Source organism: Macaca fascicularis, chromosome 15 (assembly GCF_037993035.2).
Source record: "Macaca fascicularis isolate 582-1 chromosome 15, T2T-MFA8v1.1".
Lineage (NCBI taxonomy): Eukaryota > Metazoa > Chordata > Mammalia > Primates > Cercopithecidae > Macaca > Macaca fascicularis.
This window is the reverse complement of record NC_088389.1, coordinates 107,885,914-107,902,402: the sequence shown is the minus strand read 5'-3', so window position 1 is coordinate 107,902,402 and position 16,489 is coordinate 107,885,914. Positions and strand designations below refer to the sequence as shown.

Here is a 16,489-nt window from a genome sequence, read left to right as displayed (position 1 = left end):
AAACTGGAAAGATCTAAAATTGACACCCTAACATCACAATTAAAAGAACTAGAGAAGAAAGAGCAAACACATTCAAAAGCTAGCAGAAGGCAAGAAATAACTAAGATCAGAGCAGAACTGAAGGAGATAGACACACAAAAAACCCTCCAAAAAAATCAATGAATTCAGGAGCTGGTTTTTTGAAAAGATCAACAAAATTGATAGACCACTAGCAAGACTAATAAAGAAGAAAAGAGAGAAGAAACAAATAGACACAATAAAAATGATAAAGGGGATATCACCACCGACCCCACAGAAATACAAACTATCATCAGAGAATACTATAAACACCTCTATGCAAATAAACTAGAAAACCTAGAAGAAATGGATAATTTCCTGGACACTTACACTCTCCCAAGACTAAACCAGGAAGAAGCTGAATCCCTGAATAGACCAATAGCAGGCTCTGAAATTGAGGCAATAATTAATAGCCTACCAACCAAAAAAAGTCCAAGACCAGACAGATTCACAGCCAAATTCTACCAGAGGTACAAGGAGTTGGTACCATTCCTTCTGAAACTATTCCAATCAATAGAAAAAGAGGGAATCCTCCCTAACTCATTTTACGAGGCCAACGTCATCCTGATACCAAAGCCTGGCAGAGATACAACAAAAAAAGAGAATTTTAGACAAATATCCCTGATGAACATCGATGCAAAAATCCTCAATAAAATACTGGCAAACCGAATCCAGCAGCACATCAAAAAGCTTATCCACCATGATCAAGTGGGCTTCATTCCTGGGATGCAAGGCTGGTTCAACATATACACAAATCAATAAATGTAATCCAGCATATAAACAGAACCAAAGACAAAAACCACATGATTATCTCAATAGATGCAGAAAAGGCCTTTGACAAAATTCAACAGCCCTTCATGCTAAAAACTCTCCATAAATTCGGTATTGATGGAACGTATCTCAAAATAATAAGAGCTATTTATGACAAACCCACAGCCGATATTATACTGAATGGGCAAAAACTGGAAGCATTCCCTTTGAAAACTGGCACAAGACAGGGATGCCCTCTCTCACCACTCCTATTCAACATAGTGTTGGAAGTTCTGGCTAGGGCAATCAGGCAAGAGAAAGAAATCAAGGGTATTCAGTTAGGAAAAGAAGAAGTCAAATTGTCCCTGTTTGCAGATGACATGATTGTATATTTAGAAAACCCCATTGTCTCAGCCCAAAATCTCCTTAAGCTGATAAGCAACTTCAGCAAAGTCTCACGATACAAAATCAATGTGCAAAAATCACAAGCATTCTTATACACCAGCAACAGACAAACAGAGAGCCAAATCATGAATGAACTCCCATTCACAATAGCTTCAAAGAATAAAATACCTAGGAATCCAACTTACAAGGGATGTAAAGGACCTCTTCAAGGAGAACTACAAACCACTGCTCAGTGAAATAAAAAAGGACACAAACAAATGGAAGAACATACCATGCTCATGGATAGGAAGAATCAATATTGTGAAAATGGCCATATTGCCCAAGGTAATTTATAGATTCAATGCCATCCCCATTAAGCTACCAATGACTTTCTTCACAGAATTGGAAAAAAACTGCTTTAAATTTCATATGGAACCAAAAAAGAGCCCGCATTGCCAAGACAATCCCTAAGCCAAAAGAGCAAAGGTGGAGGCATCACATTACCTGACTTCAAACTATACTACAAGGCTACAGTAACCAAAACAGCATGGTATTGGTACCAAAACAGAGATACAGCCCAATGGAGCAGAACAGAGCCCTCAGAAATAATACCACACATCTACAGCCATCTGATCTTTGACAAACCTGACAAAAGCAAGAAATGGGGAAAGGATTCCCTATTTAATAAATGGTGCTGGGAAAATTGGCTAGCCATAGGTAGAAAGCTGAAACTGGATCCTTTCCTTACTCCTTACACGAAAATTAATTCAAGATGGATTAGAGACTTAAATGTTAGACCTAAAACCATAAAAACCCTAGAAGAAAACCTAGGTAATACCATTCAGGACATAGGCATGGGCAAGGACGAAATGTCTAAAACACCAAAAGCAACAGCAGCAAAAGCCAAAATTGACAAATGGGATCTCATTAAACTAAAGAGCTTCTGCACAGCAAAAGAAACTACCATCAGAGTGAACAGGCAACCTACAGAATGGGAGAAAATTTTTGCAATCTACTCATCTGACAAAGGGCTAATATCCAGAACCTATAAAGAACTCAATCAAATGTACAAGAAAACAACAAACAACCCCATCAAAAAGTGGGCAAAGGATATGAACAGACACTTCTCAAAAGAAGACATTCATATAGCCAACAGACACATGAAAAAATGCTCATCATCACTCGCCATCGGAGAAATGCAAATCAAAACCACAATGAGATACCATCTCACACCTGTTAGAATGGCAATCATTAATAAATCAGGAAACAACAGGTGCTGGAGAGGATGTGGAGAAATAGGAACACTTTTACACTATTAGTGGGACTGTAAACTAGTTCAACCATTGTGGAAAACAGTGTGGCAATTCCTCAAGGATCTAGAACTAGAAATACCATTTGATCTAGCCATCTCATTACTGGGTATATACCCAAAGGATTATCAGTCATGCTGCTATAAAGATACATGCACACATATGTTTATCGTGGCACTATTCACAATAGCAAAGACTTGGAATCAACCCAAATGTCCATCAGTGACAGACTGGATTAAGAAAATGTGGCACATATACACCATGGAATACTATGCAGCCATAAAAAAGGATGAGTTCGTGTCCTTTGTAGGGACATGGATGCAGGTGGAAACCATCATTCTCAGCAAACTATCGCAAGAACAGAAAACCAAACACCGCATGTTCTCACTCATAGGTGGGAAGTGAACAATGAGATCACTTGGATACAGGAAGGGGAATATCACACACCGGGCCCTATTGTGGGGAGGGGGAAGGGAGGAGGGATAGCGTTAGTAGATATACATAATGTAAATGATGAGTTAATGGATGCAGCACACCAACATGGCTCATGTATACATATGTAACAAACCTGCACGTTGTGCATATGTACCCTAGAACTTAAAGTATAAAAAAAAAAGAACTACAAAGAGAAGAGCAAATTAAACCCAAAGCTCACAGTATGAATAAAATAATACATATCAGAGTGGAGACAAATTAAATAGATAAAACAAAAACACCAGAGAGAATGAAAAAAATCAAAGTTGCCACTTTGAAAAGGACAACATACTTAACAAACCTTTACCTAAAATAGGACCAAAAAAACACTAAAGATGCAAATATCTATAACTAGAAATGAAAGTGGAGGCATTATGACACACCATAGAAGAATAAAAAGTACTACAAACAAGTACTGCAAAAAAATAGTACCAGCAAAACAAAGAAATGAACAAATTCCTAGAAATATACAAATTACAAAAACTGCCTTAAGAAGAAATAGAAAATCAGATAACTAATAGGAAGTAAAACCTTTCTATAACCTTAAAAACCTATAGTAAAATTACTGTAACTTACAGATCCTACTTATAAACCTATAAACTATCAGTAAAACTTTACAATAAACTTTAGTATACTAAAACTTACTATAATCTTTTAAACTTACTTATAGTAAAACCTATAACTAGTTAGGAGTAAATCAGTAATCAAAAACTCTCAACAAAGAAGAATTCAGCTGACACGGTTTGGCTGTGTCCCCACCCAAATCTCATCTTGAATTTTAGCTCCCATAATTCCCCCATGTCGTGGGAGAGATCTGATGGTAGGCAACTGAATCAAGAGGGTAGGTCTTTCCGGTGCTGTTCTCATGATAGTGAATAAGTCTCACAAGGTGTGATGGTTTTATAAAGGGAGCTCCCCTGCACAAGCTCTCTTGCCTGCCTCCACGTGAGACATGACTTTGCTCCTCATTTGCCTTCTGCCATGACTGTGAGGCTGCCCCAGCCATACCGAACTATGAGTCAATTAAACCTCTCTCCTTTATAAATTACCCAGTCTCAGGTATCTCTTTATTAGAAGCATGAAACAGACTAATACAAGGACAAAATGGCTTCATTTTGTGAAGTGAATTCTACAAAATATTTAAAGATTAATAACAATCCTTCTGAAATTCTTCATAAAAACAGAAAAAGCATCTATTTAGCATTTATTTAAATGGAAAGATATCCTATGTTCACAGAAGACTTAATATTGTTATTATGGCAAGACTACCAAAAGCAATCTACATACTGAATGCAATCGCTATCAAATTTCAAAGAGATACTTTCCAGAAATGGAAAAGTGAATCCTCAAATTCGTAAGCTCTTGCAAGCAACCCTTAAACAGCTAAAACATTCTTGAAAGAGTAGAACAAAATAAGGAAGACACTTCCCAATTTCAAAACTTACTAAAAATCTGCAGTCATCAAAACAGTACAATATTGGTATAATGATAATCACAGTGAAAGTCTAGAATAAAAATGAGATAGAATTGAAGTCCAAAAATAAAGTCATACATCTATGGCTAATTGATTTTCAACAATGGTACCAGGAGTGTTCATTGAGGAAAGAACAGTGTCTTCAACAAGTGTGAGGGGACACCGGGATATCCACATGCAAATTAAATGAGTTGTACCAATGCCTTATGCCATTTACAAAAATTAACTCAACATAGGTCATAAACTTATATGTAAGAGACAGAAGTATAAAACTCTTAGAAGAAAATATTGGAGTAGACTTTCACAACCTTGGCTTAGGTGAACCTTCTGAGATAAGACATCAAAAGTGTGAACAACAAAATATAAAACCAGATAAAGTGAGCTTCAAAAGTAAAAACTTTTGTACATCAAAGAACAGTGTCAATGAAGTGAAACAACAAAATAAAGAATAGAAGGAAATATTTGCAATCATGTACCTGGTGAAGGTTTAGTATCCAGAATACAAAAGAATTCTTACAACTCAACAACAAATGAAAAATATTTAAAAATAGACCCAATGAATTTACACAAAGGGCCAATATCCACATGAAAAGATGCTCAACATCATTAGTCATTAAAGAAATTCAAATCAAAACCACAATATGATACTATACTTAACACCCATAAGGATGGCTACACTTTAAAATAAAAATTAAAAACAAACAAACAAACAAACAAAAACAGAAAATAACAAGTGTTGGAATGCTTTGGAAAACTATGAATCCATGTATATTGCTGGTGGGATTGTAAAATGATGCAGACCACACCTAACTCACATCTAACATAATGGTGAAAGGATGAACACTTCCTTCTAAGAACAGAAACAAGAAGAGAAGCCCACTCTCATCATTTCTATTTAAAATACTACTGGAGGTTCTAGCCAGGGCAATTAGGCAAGAAAATAAAAGAAAGGGCATCCACACTGGAATGGAAGAAGTAAAACTGTATTTGCAGATTATACGATCATGTATATAAAAAATCCTAAGGAATCAACTAAAAAAAACTCGTGGAACTAATGAAACAAGTTCCTCAAGGTTGCAGGGTACAAGTGCAGTATACAAAACTCAATTGTATGTCTATACACATATAATAATCCAAAATGAAATTAAGGAAACAATTCTTTTATAATACTATCAAAAACAATAAAATACTTGCAAATAAATTTAACATAAGAGGTGTACTGTATCTGAAAACTACAAAACACTGTTCAAATTTTTTAAATATCTAAATAAATGAAAAGACATCCAATGTGCATGGATTGGAAGACTTAATATTGTTTAGATGAGTAGTTGAATAATTTGTGCTGAATAATTTGTTCAGTACACCCAAAATTGATCCACAAAATTCAATGCAATCTTTATCAAATCTAAGCTTATATTTTTGCAGAAATGGAAAACAATCTTAAAATTTATACAGAAGTTTAAGGAAATCAGGACAGCTAAAACAAAAAATACTGGAAGAGTCATACTTTCTGATTACAAGTTCTACTATAAAGCCACCATAATTAAGACAGCAGGGTACCGACATAAGGCTAGACATATAGATCAATGGGATTAGAATTAAGAGTCTAGAAATAAATCCTTACATTTATGATCAACTCATAAATTTTGACAAGGCTGCCAAGATTATTCAATGGGGAAAGAATAGTTTTTTCAACAAATGGTGCTAGGACAACTGAATAATCTCATGAAAAAGAATGAAGCTGAACCCCCCCCCACCTCACACCATCCAATAACATTAACTCAAAATGGATCATAACCCTACATTTGAGAGGAAATAGTATAAAATTCTTACAAGAATATATAGGAGTATATATTTGTACCACTGGAGTAGGCAAAGATTTCTGAGGTATAATGAAAAGCATGTGTAAAAAAAGAAAATATAAATTTGACTTCACCATTAAGAAAAATACAAAGAAAACAGTGGGAGAAAATAACTGAAAATTGTTTATCTAATAAGAGATTTGTATCAAGAATATATAAAGAACTCTTGCAACTCAAAAATAAAAAGACAACCCAATATAAAATAGGAAAATAAATTTAACAGACATTTCTCCAAAGAAGACATGCACATAAAGTGGCCAATAAGCACACACACAAAAAAAGCTCAAAATCCTTAGCCATCAGGAAAAAGGAAATCAAAACCACAGTGAGATACCATTTCATGCTGTAATCAAAAGAACAGATAATAACAAATACTGATGAAGATATGAAGAAATTGGAAACATCATACACTGTTCATGGAAATGTAAAATGGTGAGGCTGCTTTGGGAAACAGTCTGGAAGTTCCTCAAAAGGTTAAATAGAATTAGCATATGAGACAGCAATTCCACCCCAGGTATACACCCAAGAAATTTAAAACCCACCTCCAAAGAAAATATTACTCATGAGTATTCGTAGCTGCAATACTCAGAATAGCCAAAAAGAAGGAACAATCTAAATATCCTCAACAGTTAAATCGATAAACACAATGTGACATATCCATAATAGAGACTACTAGGCAACAAAAACAATGTACTAATTCACGCTACAACAGGATGAACCTTGAAAACGTCACGCTAAGTGAAAAAAGCCAAACAGAAAAGACCACTATGTATGACTACATTCATATGAATTGTCCAAAATGGACAAATCCTTTCAAATAGAAAGTAAATTAGTTGTTGCCAGGGGCTGGGTAAGGCGGCACTTGGGAGTGACTGCTAATGGTTACAGGGTTTCTTTGGGAGTTGTTAAAATATTCTGGAATGAGCCAGGCTTGCACCTGTAATTCCAGCACTTCAAGAGGCTGAGGCTGGTGAACTGCTTTGAGCCAACAAGCTCTAGACCAGCCTGGACAACATGGTGAAACCCCATCTCTACAAAAATTCCAAAAATTAGCAAGGTGTTGGTGGCTCACACCTGTAGTCACGGCTACTCAGAAGGCTGAAGCTGGAGATTAGCCTGAGCCCAGGAAGCAGAGATTGCAGTGAGCCAAGATCCTGACACTATACTCCAGCCTGGGCAACAGAGTGAAACCCTCTCTCAAAAAAAATAAAGTTCTGGAATTAGACAGTAGTTGATATGGCTTGGCTCTGTGTCCCCACCCAAATCTCACCTTGAATTATACTCCTATAATTCCCATGTGTTGTGGGAGGGACCTGGTGGGAGGTAATCTGAATCATGGGGGTGGCTTCCCCATACTGTTCTCATGGTAGTGAATAAGTCTCATGAGATCTGATGGTTTTAGCAGGGGTTTCTGCTTTTGCATCTTCCTCATTTTCTCTTGCCGCCACCATGAAAGAGGCCTCCCGCCATGATTCTGAGGCCTCCCCAGCCATGTGGAGCCGTTGGCCCAATTAAACCTCTTTTTCTTCCCAGTCTTGGGTATGTCTTCATTAGCAGCATGAAAATGGACTAATACAGTGGTGGTGGTTGTGCAACTTTGTAAATATACCAATGTGAAATTACTATATAATACAGTTGTGAAAAATCAACGAATCATATGCCTTAAATGAATTGCAGGGTATGTGAATTACATCTCAAAGCTATTAAAAAAAAATAAAACTAAACACTCTCAGATAAAAACCACATTGTTAATAGTTTCTTTTTGTGGGGTGTAGTTGCTGATCATTTTTGTATTATTCTTTAATGCCCTGTGTTTCACTGGAATGTGGTTTTCTACCGAACGTGTATTATTTTAACAATTAAAAAAAAACCTTAAGTTTCCTAAAACCACAAAAGGATATATTAAACTATAGTGCTCTTTACAAAAGACTAGGATTGTGACCTAATGTCTAAGAACACAGTGAAGTTTTTTCATATATGATAAAAGAAAATAAATTAATACTTACTTTACTGCTTGCGCTCCTGGTCTTTGCACAATTAAGGTGCTAAATTCTTCTATTACAATATCTATCAGCTCAGGTTTTTGATGATTTTCTCTTAGAACAACAGACATACTTTTCAAGTGGACAAAAAACTTCAAGGCTTCAAACTAAGGTATATTCAGAAGAATAAAATGAAAACATATATATATATATTAAAAAAACACAACAAATACTCTTATTCTTACAGTACATTCATTTCAAAAACCACCAAATATTTTAAGAACATTTTATCTCTTCAAGAATCATCAAAATAACACCAAAAAAAGAGACAATATTTATCCCTACCTTAGAAATTAAAATAAATGGGCCGGGCGCGGTGGCTCAAGCCTGTAATCCCAGCACTTTGGGAGGCCGAGACGGGCGGATCACGAGGTCAGGAGATCGAGACCATCCTGGTTAACACGGTGAAACCCCGTCTCTACTAAAAAATACAAAAAATTAGCCGGGCGCGGTGGTGGGCGCCTGTAGTCCCAGCTACTCGGGAGGCTGAGGCAGGAGAATGGCGTGAACCCGGGAGGCAGAGCTTGCAGTGAGCTGAGATCCGGCCACTGCACTCCAGCCCGGGCGACAGAGCGAGACTCTGTCTCAAAAAAAAAAAAAAAAAAAAAAGAAATTAAAATAAATGCAATTATAGACCCAGAAAAAGGATCACAGAACAAGTCAGTAACATATATTTTCGAAAGGATTAAAAATAGATACATGTAACATTAAATTCCAAAGCATAAGGTCAGGCGCAGTGGTTCACGCCTATAATCCCAGCATTTTGGGAAGTTGAGGCAGGCGGATTGCTTGAGCTCAGAAGCTGAAAACCAGCCTGAGCAACATGGCAAAACCCTATCTCTATCAAAAAAAAAAAAAAAAAAAAAAAATTAGCCAGCATGATGGCGCATGCCTGTGACTCCAGCTATTCAAGAGGCTGAGGTGGGAGGATTGCTTGAGGCCAGGTTAAGGCTGGCAGCAGAGATCACACCACTGCAGTCCAGCCTGGGCAACAGAGTGACACCCTGTCTCTAAATAAATAAATAAATTCTAAGGTATAAGGCAAGAAAACATCTTACTGTTTTTGGCAAAGTTGGATCAACTGCTGTTTCACTATAGCCAATTGCTTCATAGAGTAAAGCTTTTTCTTCAGGTGTCAACATTTCTTCAAGAACTACAAATTATAAAGAAGTGCTTTATGTTCTTAAATAAAAACAATAAAATTAACACAATTTATCTGCCTTTAATAAACAGCATGTGAAATTTACTTTCTTGAATTTAAGAAATTATAAACACTGAATGTTTGAATGGGGCTGGCAATTTTACAAGTAATTATCCAAAATATAAACTGCTAAATATGTAAGTTTAGCAACATTAATTTATGATATTTCTATTAAGCAAGAGCTCAAAAATGGCTAACTATATTAAACAATTAATAGCACTGTGCTAATCAACACATTTAGTATAAAAAGTAGGTAGTATTAATATTGTAATTTCCTCCCACGTTGATAAAACTGAGGTTTAGTGCACTTAAATAACGTGCCAGAGACACACTGCTAATAAGTGATAGATCTAAAACATGTACCTAAGTCTCTAAACCTCCAAAGCTATACTCTTAAGCTGTTAGTTAAAAATCAAAAATCTTTCCAAGAAACAACTTCAATAAAAATTTACAATGGAGACCACTTTGGAATTTTTATTTATTTATTACTGTGCTATATGCATTCACTAAATCTCTGGGCATAAAGCTCCTTTGTAAGCACTAGTAAGATTTTTAAAACTATTTTTTATTTTTAAACTAACATACATTTTCAATGTTTTAATAGTTTTATTTGTAATAACTTTATATATAATTACATAAATATACTTCAATGTCTATTTACTTTAATTAGGCAAAAATGGCAAAACTTTATTTTGACACCCAGTGATTATGCTGTAAAATGAAATGGACATACTTCCAGGTTTAACATCTGGTTGTTGTTCATTAGTATTTTGTTCTGACCAAGACCATAGCCAGCTAAACCACCCTTTATTATCCTCTGGATCTTTTACTCCTTCTTTGTAAATTTTGTATCCAGCTTTCTTTACCTAAAATGAACAAATTTTCAAATAAATGACATATTATCCTTTAGCAACTGAAACAAATATAAGCAAGACATTCTGAGAACTTATCTTCTTGAGCAAAATGAATGTAAACAATATACACATTAACAACAGAACACAGTAACTGCAACATTAGTCAAACATAAGAATTTAGGAGTACCACGTAGTTTTTCCACCATCCTATAAGAAATGATGATTGAAAAAAAAAAATTGGCTTTTAACCTTCATAACTGAATATTTGAAAAGCCCAATTATTTAGAAAGACTTTTTCCCATAGAAAGCTGTCTGATTTAAATGGATGTGCCAAAAAATATTAAATAATTTTCTTACAATACTAAAAATCAAACTGAACCATTTTTTGGAAATAGTATGTTACAGTACAAGATTAATAATATCACATCTGTCACATCTATATGGAATTTAAAATTATTTTTACTAATTGAAAAGCCAAGAATTACCTCAACTTCTGCCTGCTGTCTAGCTATAGTTATATTAAGGACATCCAAGGTTTTTTCCAACTCCTGAAAAATATAAACAAAAATGTGTTAACTTTACAAAAATAACTTTACATAAATAACTTAATAAGCACATAATCTATCAAACTGCTGCACTAAAGAAAAGATATAATAGGAAGCAAACAACAGAACACTCATCAATATAATACATACGTTAAATTCTTGGAAGCAATGCTTGAACACATATCAGCATGGAAATTAGTAAATTAGAGAGTAATATTTTGAAAAATGAAATCATACATATTATGCATAAAAGAGTTCCAAACTCTTCAAGTAATAAACACATATTAAAATATGTACATGCATTGTTTAAAATGATTTTATTTGGGTTTAAACTACAGATAAGGGTAAACATATTAGCGACATTTTCAACTAAAAATATAATTACAAGGCCAAGCACAGTGGCTCATGCCTGTATTCCCAACACTCTGGGAGGCTGAGGCAGGCGAATCACTTGAACCCAGGAGTTCCAGACCAGCCTGGGCAACATGGCAAAACCTCTACAAAACATACAAAAATTAGCTAAACATGGTGGCACATGCCTGTAGTCCCAGCTACGTAGGAGGCTGAGATGAGAGGACAGCTTAAGTCTGAGGGGTCATGGTGCCACTGCACTCCAACCTGGGTGACAAAGTGAGACCCTGTCTCAAAAAAAATTACACATAGATATATAACCATAAATCCTTCATATTACGTGTACAGCCTGTATGTTATCATTAAGATACAGGCATACCTCAGAGATATTGCAGATTCAGTTCCAGACCACCACAGTAAGGCAAGAGTCAGACAAATGTTTTGGTTTTCCAGTGCATATAAAAGTTATGTTTGGCTGGGCGCGGTGGCTCAAGCCTGTAATCCCAGCACTTTGGGAGGCCGAGACGGGTGGATCACGAGGTCAGGAGATCAAGACCATCCTGGCTAACACGGTGAAACCCCGTCTCTATTAAAAAATACAAAAATCTAGCCGGGCGAGGTGACGGGCGCCTGTAGTCCCAGCTACTCGGGAGGCTGAGGCAGGAGAATGGAGTAAACCTGGGAGGCGGAGCTTGCAGTGAGCTGAGATCCAGCCACTGCACTCCAGCCTGGGCGACCGAGTGAGACTCCGTCTCAAAAAAAAAAAAAAAAAAAAAAAGTTATGTTCATACTACATTGTAATCTATTAAGGGTACAATGGCATTGTCTTAAGAAAAAATAAATACCTTAATTTTAAAATACTTTAAAAATTTATTGCTAAATTTTTATTGCTAAAAAATGCTAACAATCATCTGAGCCATCAATAACAATAAGTTGTAATCTTTTGCTGGTGGAGGATCTTGCCTCAATGTTGATAGCTGCTGACTCATCAGGGTGGTGACTGCTGAAGGTTGGGGTGACTATTACAATTTCTTAACCGAAGTTTGCCCCATCAATTGACTCTTCACAAATGATTTCTCTGTAGCGTACAATGCTGTTTGATAGCATTTTACTAACAGAATTTCCTTCAAAATTGAAGTCAATCCTCTCAAACCACACTGCTGCTTTATCAACTAATTTTCTGTAAATTTCTAATTGTCATTTCAACAATGTTCTCATCTTCACCAGGAGTATATTTCATCTCAAGAAACCACTTTATTTGTTCTTCTATAAGAAGCAACTCCTCATTGGTTAAAGTTTTATCATGAGCTTGTAGCGATTTAGTCATATCTTCAGGCTCCACTTCTAGTTCTCTTGGTATTTCCACCACATCTGCGTGACTTTCTCCACTGAAATCTTGAGCCTCTCAAGGTCTTCCATGAGGTTTGGAATCAACTTCCAAACACCTGTCAATGTTCATATTTTGACCTCCACCCATGATTCACAAATATTCTTAATGGCATATAGAATGGCAAATCCTTTCCAGAAGGTTTTCAATTTACTTCGCCCAGATCCATCAGAGGAATAACTACCTATTTCATAAGGCAGCTATCACCTTACAAAATGTACTTCTTAAATAATAAGACTTGAAAATTAAAATTACTCTTCAATCCATTGGTGGCAGAACAGATGTAGTGTTAGCAGGCATGAAAACAACATTCATCTCCTTGTATTTCTCTATCAGAGGTTTGGTGACTAGGTGCATTGTCTATTAGCAATAACATTTTGAAAAAAATATTTTTTACTGAGCAGTAGGCCTGAGCTTAGGTTTAAAATGTTGTAAACAGATATGGTGTCATCCAGGCTTTGCTGTTCCTTGTATAGAGCATAGGCAGAACAGAGTTAGCATATTCTTAAGGGCCCTAGGATTTTCAGAATGGCAAAGAAGCACTGGCTTCAACCTGAAGTCACTAGCTACATCAGCACCTAGCAAGGGAGTCAGCCTGTCCTTTGAAGCTTTGAGGCCAGGCATTAACTTATTCACTCATGGTATGAGAGTTCAGATGGATCCTCTCCCAGTAAAAGGCTGTTTCATCTATACTGAAAATCTGTTTAATACAGCCACCTTCATCAACGATCTTAGCTAGATCTTCAGGATCACTTGCTGCAGCTTCTCCATCAGCACTTTCTTCTTCACTTTACACTTTTATGTTATAGAGACAGCTTCTTCCCTTAAACTTCAGGAACCAATCTCTGCTATCTTCAAACTTTTCTTCTGCAGCTTCCTCACCTCTCTCAGTCTTTATGGTATTGAAGAGAATATGTTTAGGGCCTTGCACTGGATAAGGCTTAGAGGAATGCTGTAGCTGATTTCATCTATCTAGGCCACTAAAATATTCTCCACGTCAGTAAACAGGCTGTGTCACTTTCTTATGTGTTCCCTGGAACAGCACTTTCAATTTTCTTCAGGACTCGGCTAACCATTGGGCACAAGCAGCCTAGCTTTTGGCCTGTCTCTGCTTTCAACATGCCTTCCTCACTAAGCTTAATAATTTCCAGCTTTCAATTTAAAGTGAGAGACGTATGATTCTTCCTTATATTTGAACACTTAGAGTCCTTTGTAGGGTTATTAATCGGCCTAATTTCACTATTTTATCTCAGGGAATAAGGAGGCCCAAGGAGAGGGAGTCAGGAAAACAGCCAGTCAGTAGAACAGTCAGAACACGCACAACATTTATTAAGTTTGCTGTGTTAGAATAAAAACTTCAGCAGAATTAAATTTAAGAGTTTAATTGAACAATGAACAATTCACAAAGTGGGCAGCCTCCAGAGCCAGAAGAGGCTCAGAGACTCTGGTGTAGCCACGCAATGGAAGAAGATTTATGGACAGAAAAAGGAAAGTGACATAGAGAAAATGGAAGCAACGTACAGAAACAGCTGGTTTGGTTATAGCTTAGTGTTCACCTTATTTGAACACGGCTTGAACAACTGGCCACATGTGATTGGCCAAAACTTGGTGATTGGCACAAGAGTAGACTAGAGTCTGTTTACACTTCTATTTAAGCTATAGTTCATGGCATACAGAGAAACCTTTTGGCTGAACTTAAAATATGTAGGGAGATGCAGCTTTAGTCTAAACTTAACGGCTGTCTTATATGAATGCAGTTTGTGGCACCTGAAAACAGTTATAACAGTAACAGCAAAGATCACTGATCACAGATCATCGTAACAAATATAATAATAATGAAAGAGTTTGAAATATTTTGGGAATTACCAAAATGTGACACACAGACATGAATAAATGCTGTTGGAAAAATGGCGCTGACAGATTTGCTAGACACGGGGTTGCCACAAACCTTCAATCTGTAAAAAACACAATTTGTACAAAAGCAAAGCACAATAAAGCAAAGTATGCCTATATTTCAAGTAGACCCAGACACACTTAAAACTTGTTTTTAATACTTAACACTTTTCATAGTTGTCATAGCTATTGAAATAAGCTGAGATTAGCTAAATCTTTCATCATAGCTATCTTTACATACCCATAATTACTTTTGAGAATTTCATGCTCAAACTATTTTTCCCCCAAGAGAAGTAACTACAACCTATTATTATTTCAGAATAATTTATTCAGGGTTCTCCTATCCAGACTTGGAGGATTCAGGTTACGATTCCAGACTAAGAAAACCTGAACCCATCCCCCAAAAGACTCTAAGCCCAGGCATTCCTAATAGCCCTAGGTCTTCAGAAAGTCTCCCGCATTGAAAATAAAAGTAAAACTCAATCTAATCTATGATTTAGAAATTCATTCTGGATTCAGAATGTTTATATTAACTTCAAGAGACTAACTTCCCTTAATCTCTGTAACTATAGTTCACCAATTTGTAAAAGAGTCCCTCTTGAAACATGTCATAATGCTAAGACAAGATTAATACAAAAATAATATCTCAAGATAGATAATTAAATGTAAAATTACTGGTAGAGACTAGAAATACCACAAAAATTAAGAGAAAAAGGGCTCTGTATAAGCAGAAAATTCAGAGATGTTCATGCCAGCACTAAGACTTAAGTAGAACTTCAGGGATGAGCAGAATTGAGTGGGTAGAGAGACAAAGGCAGGTAGCATTTATGAGCACAGGTGTGGCTATAAGAATGAGCATTAAATATACAGAGGACAGGAAACATTAAATTAGTGCATAGTCAGATGGTAACACAGGGGAAAAATGCAGTGGTGACACATAAAAGGCTTTGAAACCAACACAGAGAAGTTGGAATCAATGTAGCAAACACTATTTAGACTTTTGAGGTTAAAAATGACATAATCAATAGAGGTTTCAAGTTACTATTTGCATGAACCCAAATTCCTTCAGTTTGAGAATAATCTCAAATTTCAAAAGCTCACAGGAGAATTTCAACAAATCTTGTATTATCCAGCTGAAGTTCAGAACAGAAGTACAAAAAAGTCTAAGTAAAAGAGATGAAAAGGTCAATAAAAATTGGAGTGAAAGGTAGGGAGTATTAGTCACTGAAGACCAATAAGGAGTTATATAGTATAAAACATTCAATAATTTATTTTTAAATGCTAACCTCCAAAGACACGAGAAGTTCACCAGGTGGCTTCTTACTTGTTAACTTTTTTTTATACAGTTCTTTATATTGCTTCATTTTTCCCCTATGTTTTCTAATATGCTTCCATGACCACATCCGTAACCTGGGGCAAACATTTACTTCAAGAACACCATGTATAGCATAAGCCCACCTAGTTAAAAAAACAAAAACATTTAACACCCTCAAGTCAACAGTATGAAACGTAATTGACATTGCTTCCACTCTAACAACATACATAATACAAAGATTAGGAAAATGATATATTATCTGAGTACTTCCTTTTTACCCAACCCTGTTTGCATCAATAATCCATTTAATATTAATCTTTCCTCTTTCTTAAGTGAAAATAAGCAAAATCATTCCATTTTGTTAAATATGGTTCTACAGAAGAACTATTAAGGCATTAATTGGCAAATAACATTTAGTCATCTGAATAATAACTGAAATAGTCAACTGAAAGAGTAATTGTAACTTCTAGAAACTAGGGAATAGCTTAAAAACTGGAATAACAAGACTTTTGAGTTTTAAAATGGGATTATCTTGCATAGACTCCGTAACATTTTTAGGTTTTAAAATACAGGTTTAATAATATTGGTTC

General features: G+C 35.8%; 1 protein-coding gene across 5 annotated transcripts in view; it reads right to left on the bottom strand.

The window, feature by feature from the left end:
• Nucleotides 1–16,489, bottom strand: part of VPS13A (vacuolar protein sorting 13 homolog A) — a 243,045-nt gene that overhangs the window by 180,657 nt on the left and 45,899 nt on the right. For all 5 annotated transcript variants that reach the window (XM_065530725.2, XM_005581971.5, XM_065530724.2 and 2 more), the window contains exons 13-17: nt 15,871–16,042; nt 10,894–10,956; nt 10,288–10,420; nt 9,412–9,506; nt 8,318–8,460 (exon numbers count right to left, since the gene is read on the bottom strand). In XM_065530725.2, coding sequence (XP_065386797.1) covers nt 8,318–8,460; nt 9,412–9,506; nt 10,288–10,420; nt 10,894–10,956; nt 15,871–16,042 — 606 coding nt within the window. The remainder of the gene's footprint in view (nt 1–8,317; nt 8,461–9,411; nt 9,507–10,287; nt 10,421–10,893; nt 10,957–15,870; nt 16,043–16,489) is intronic.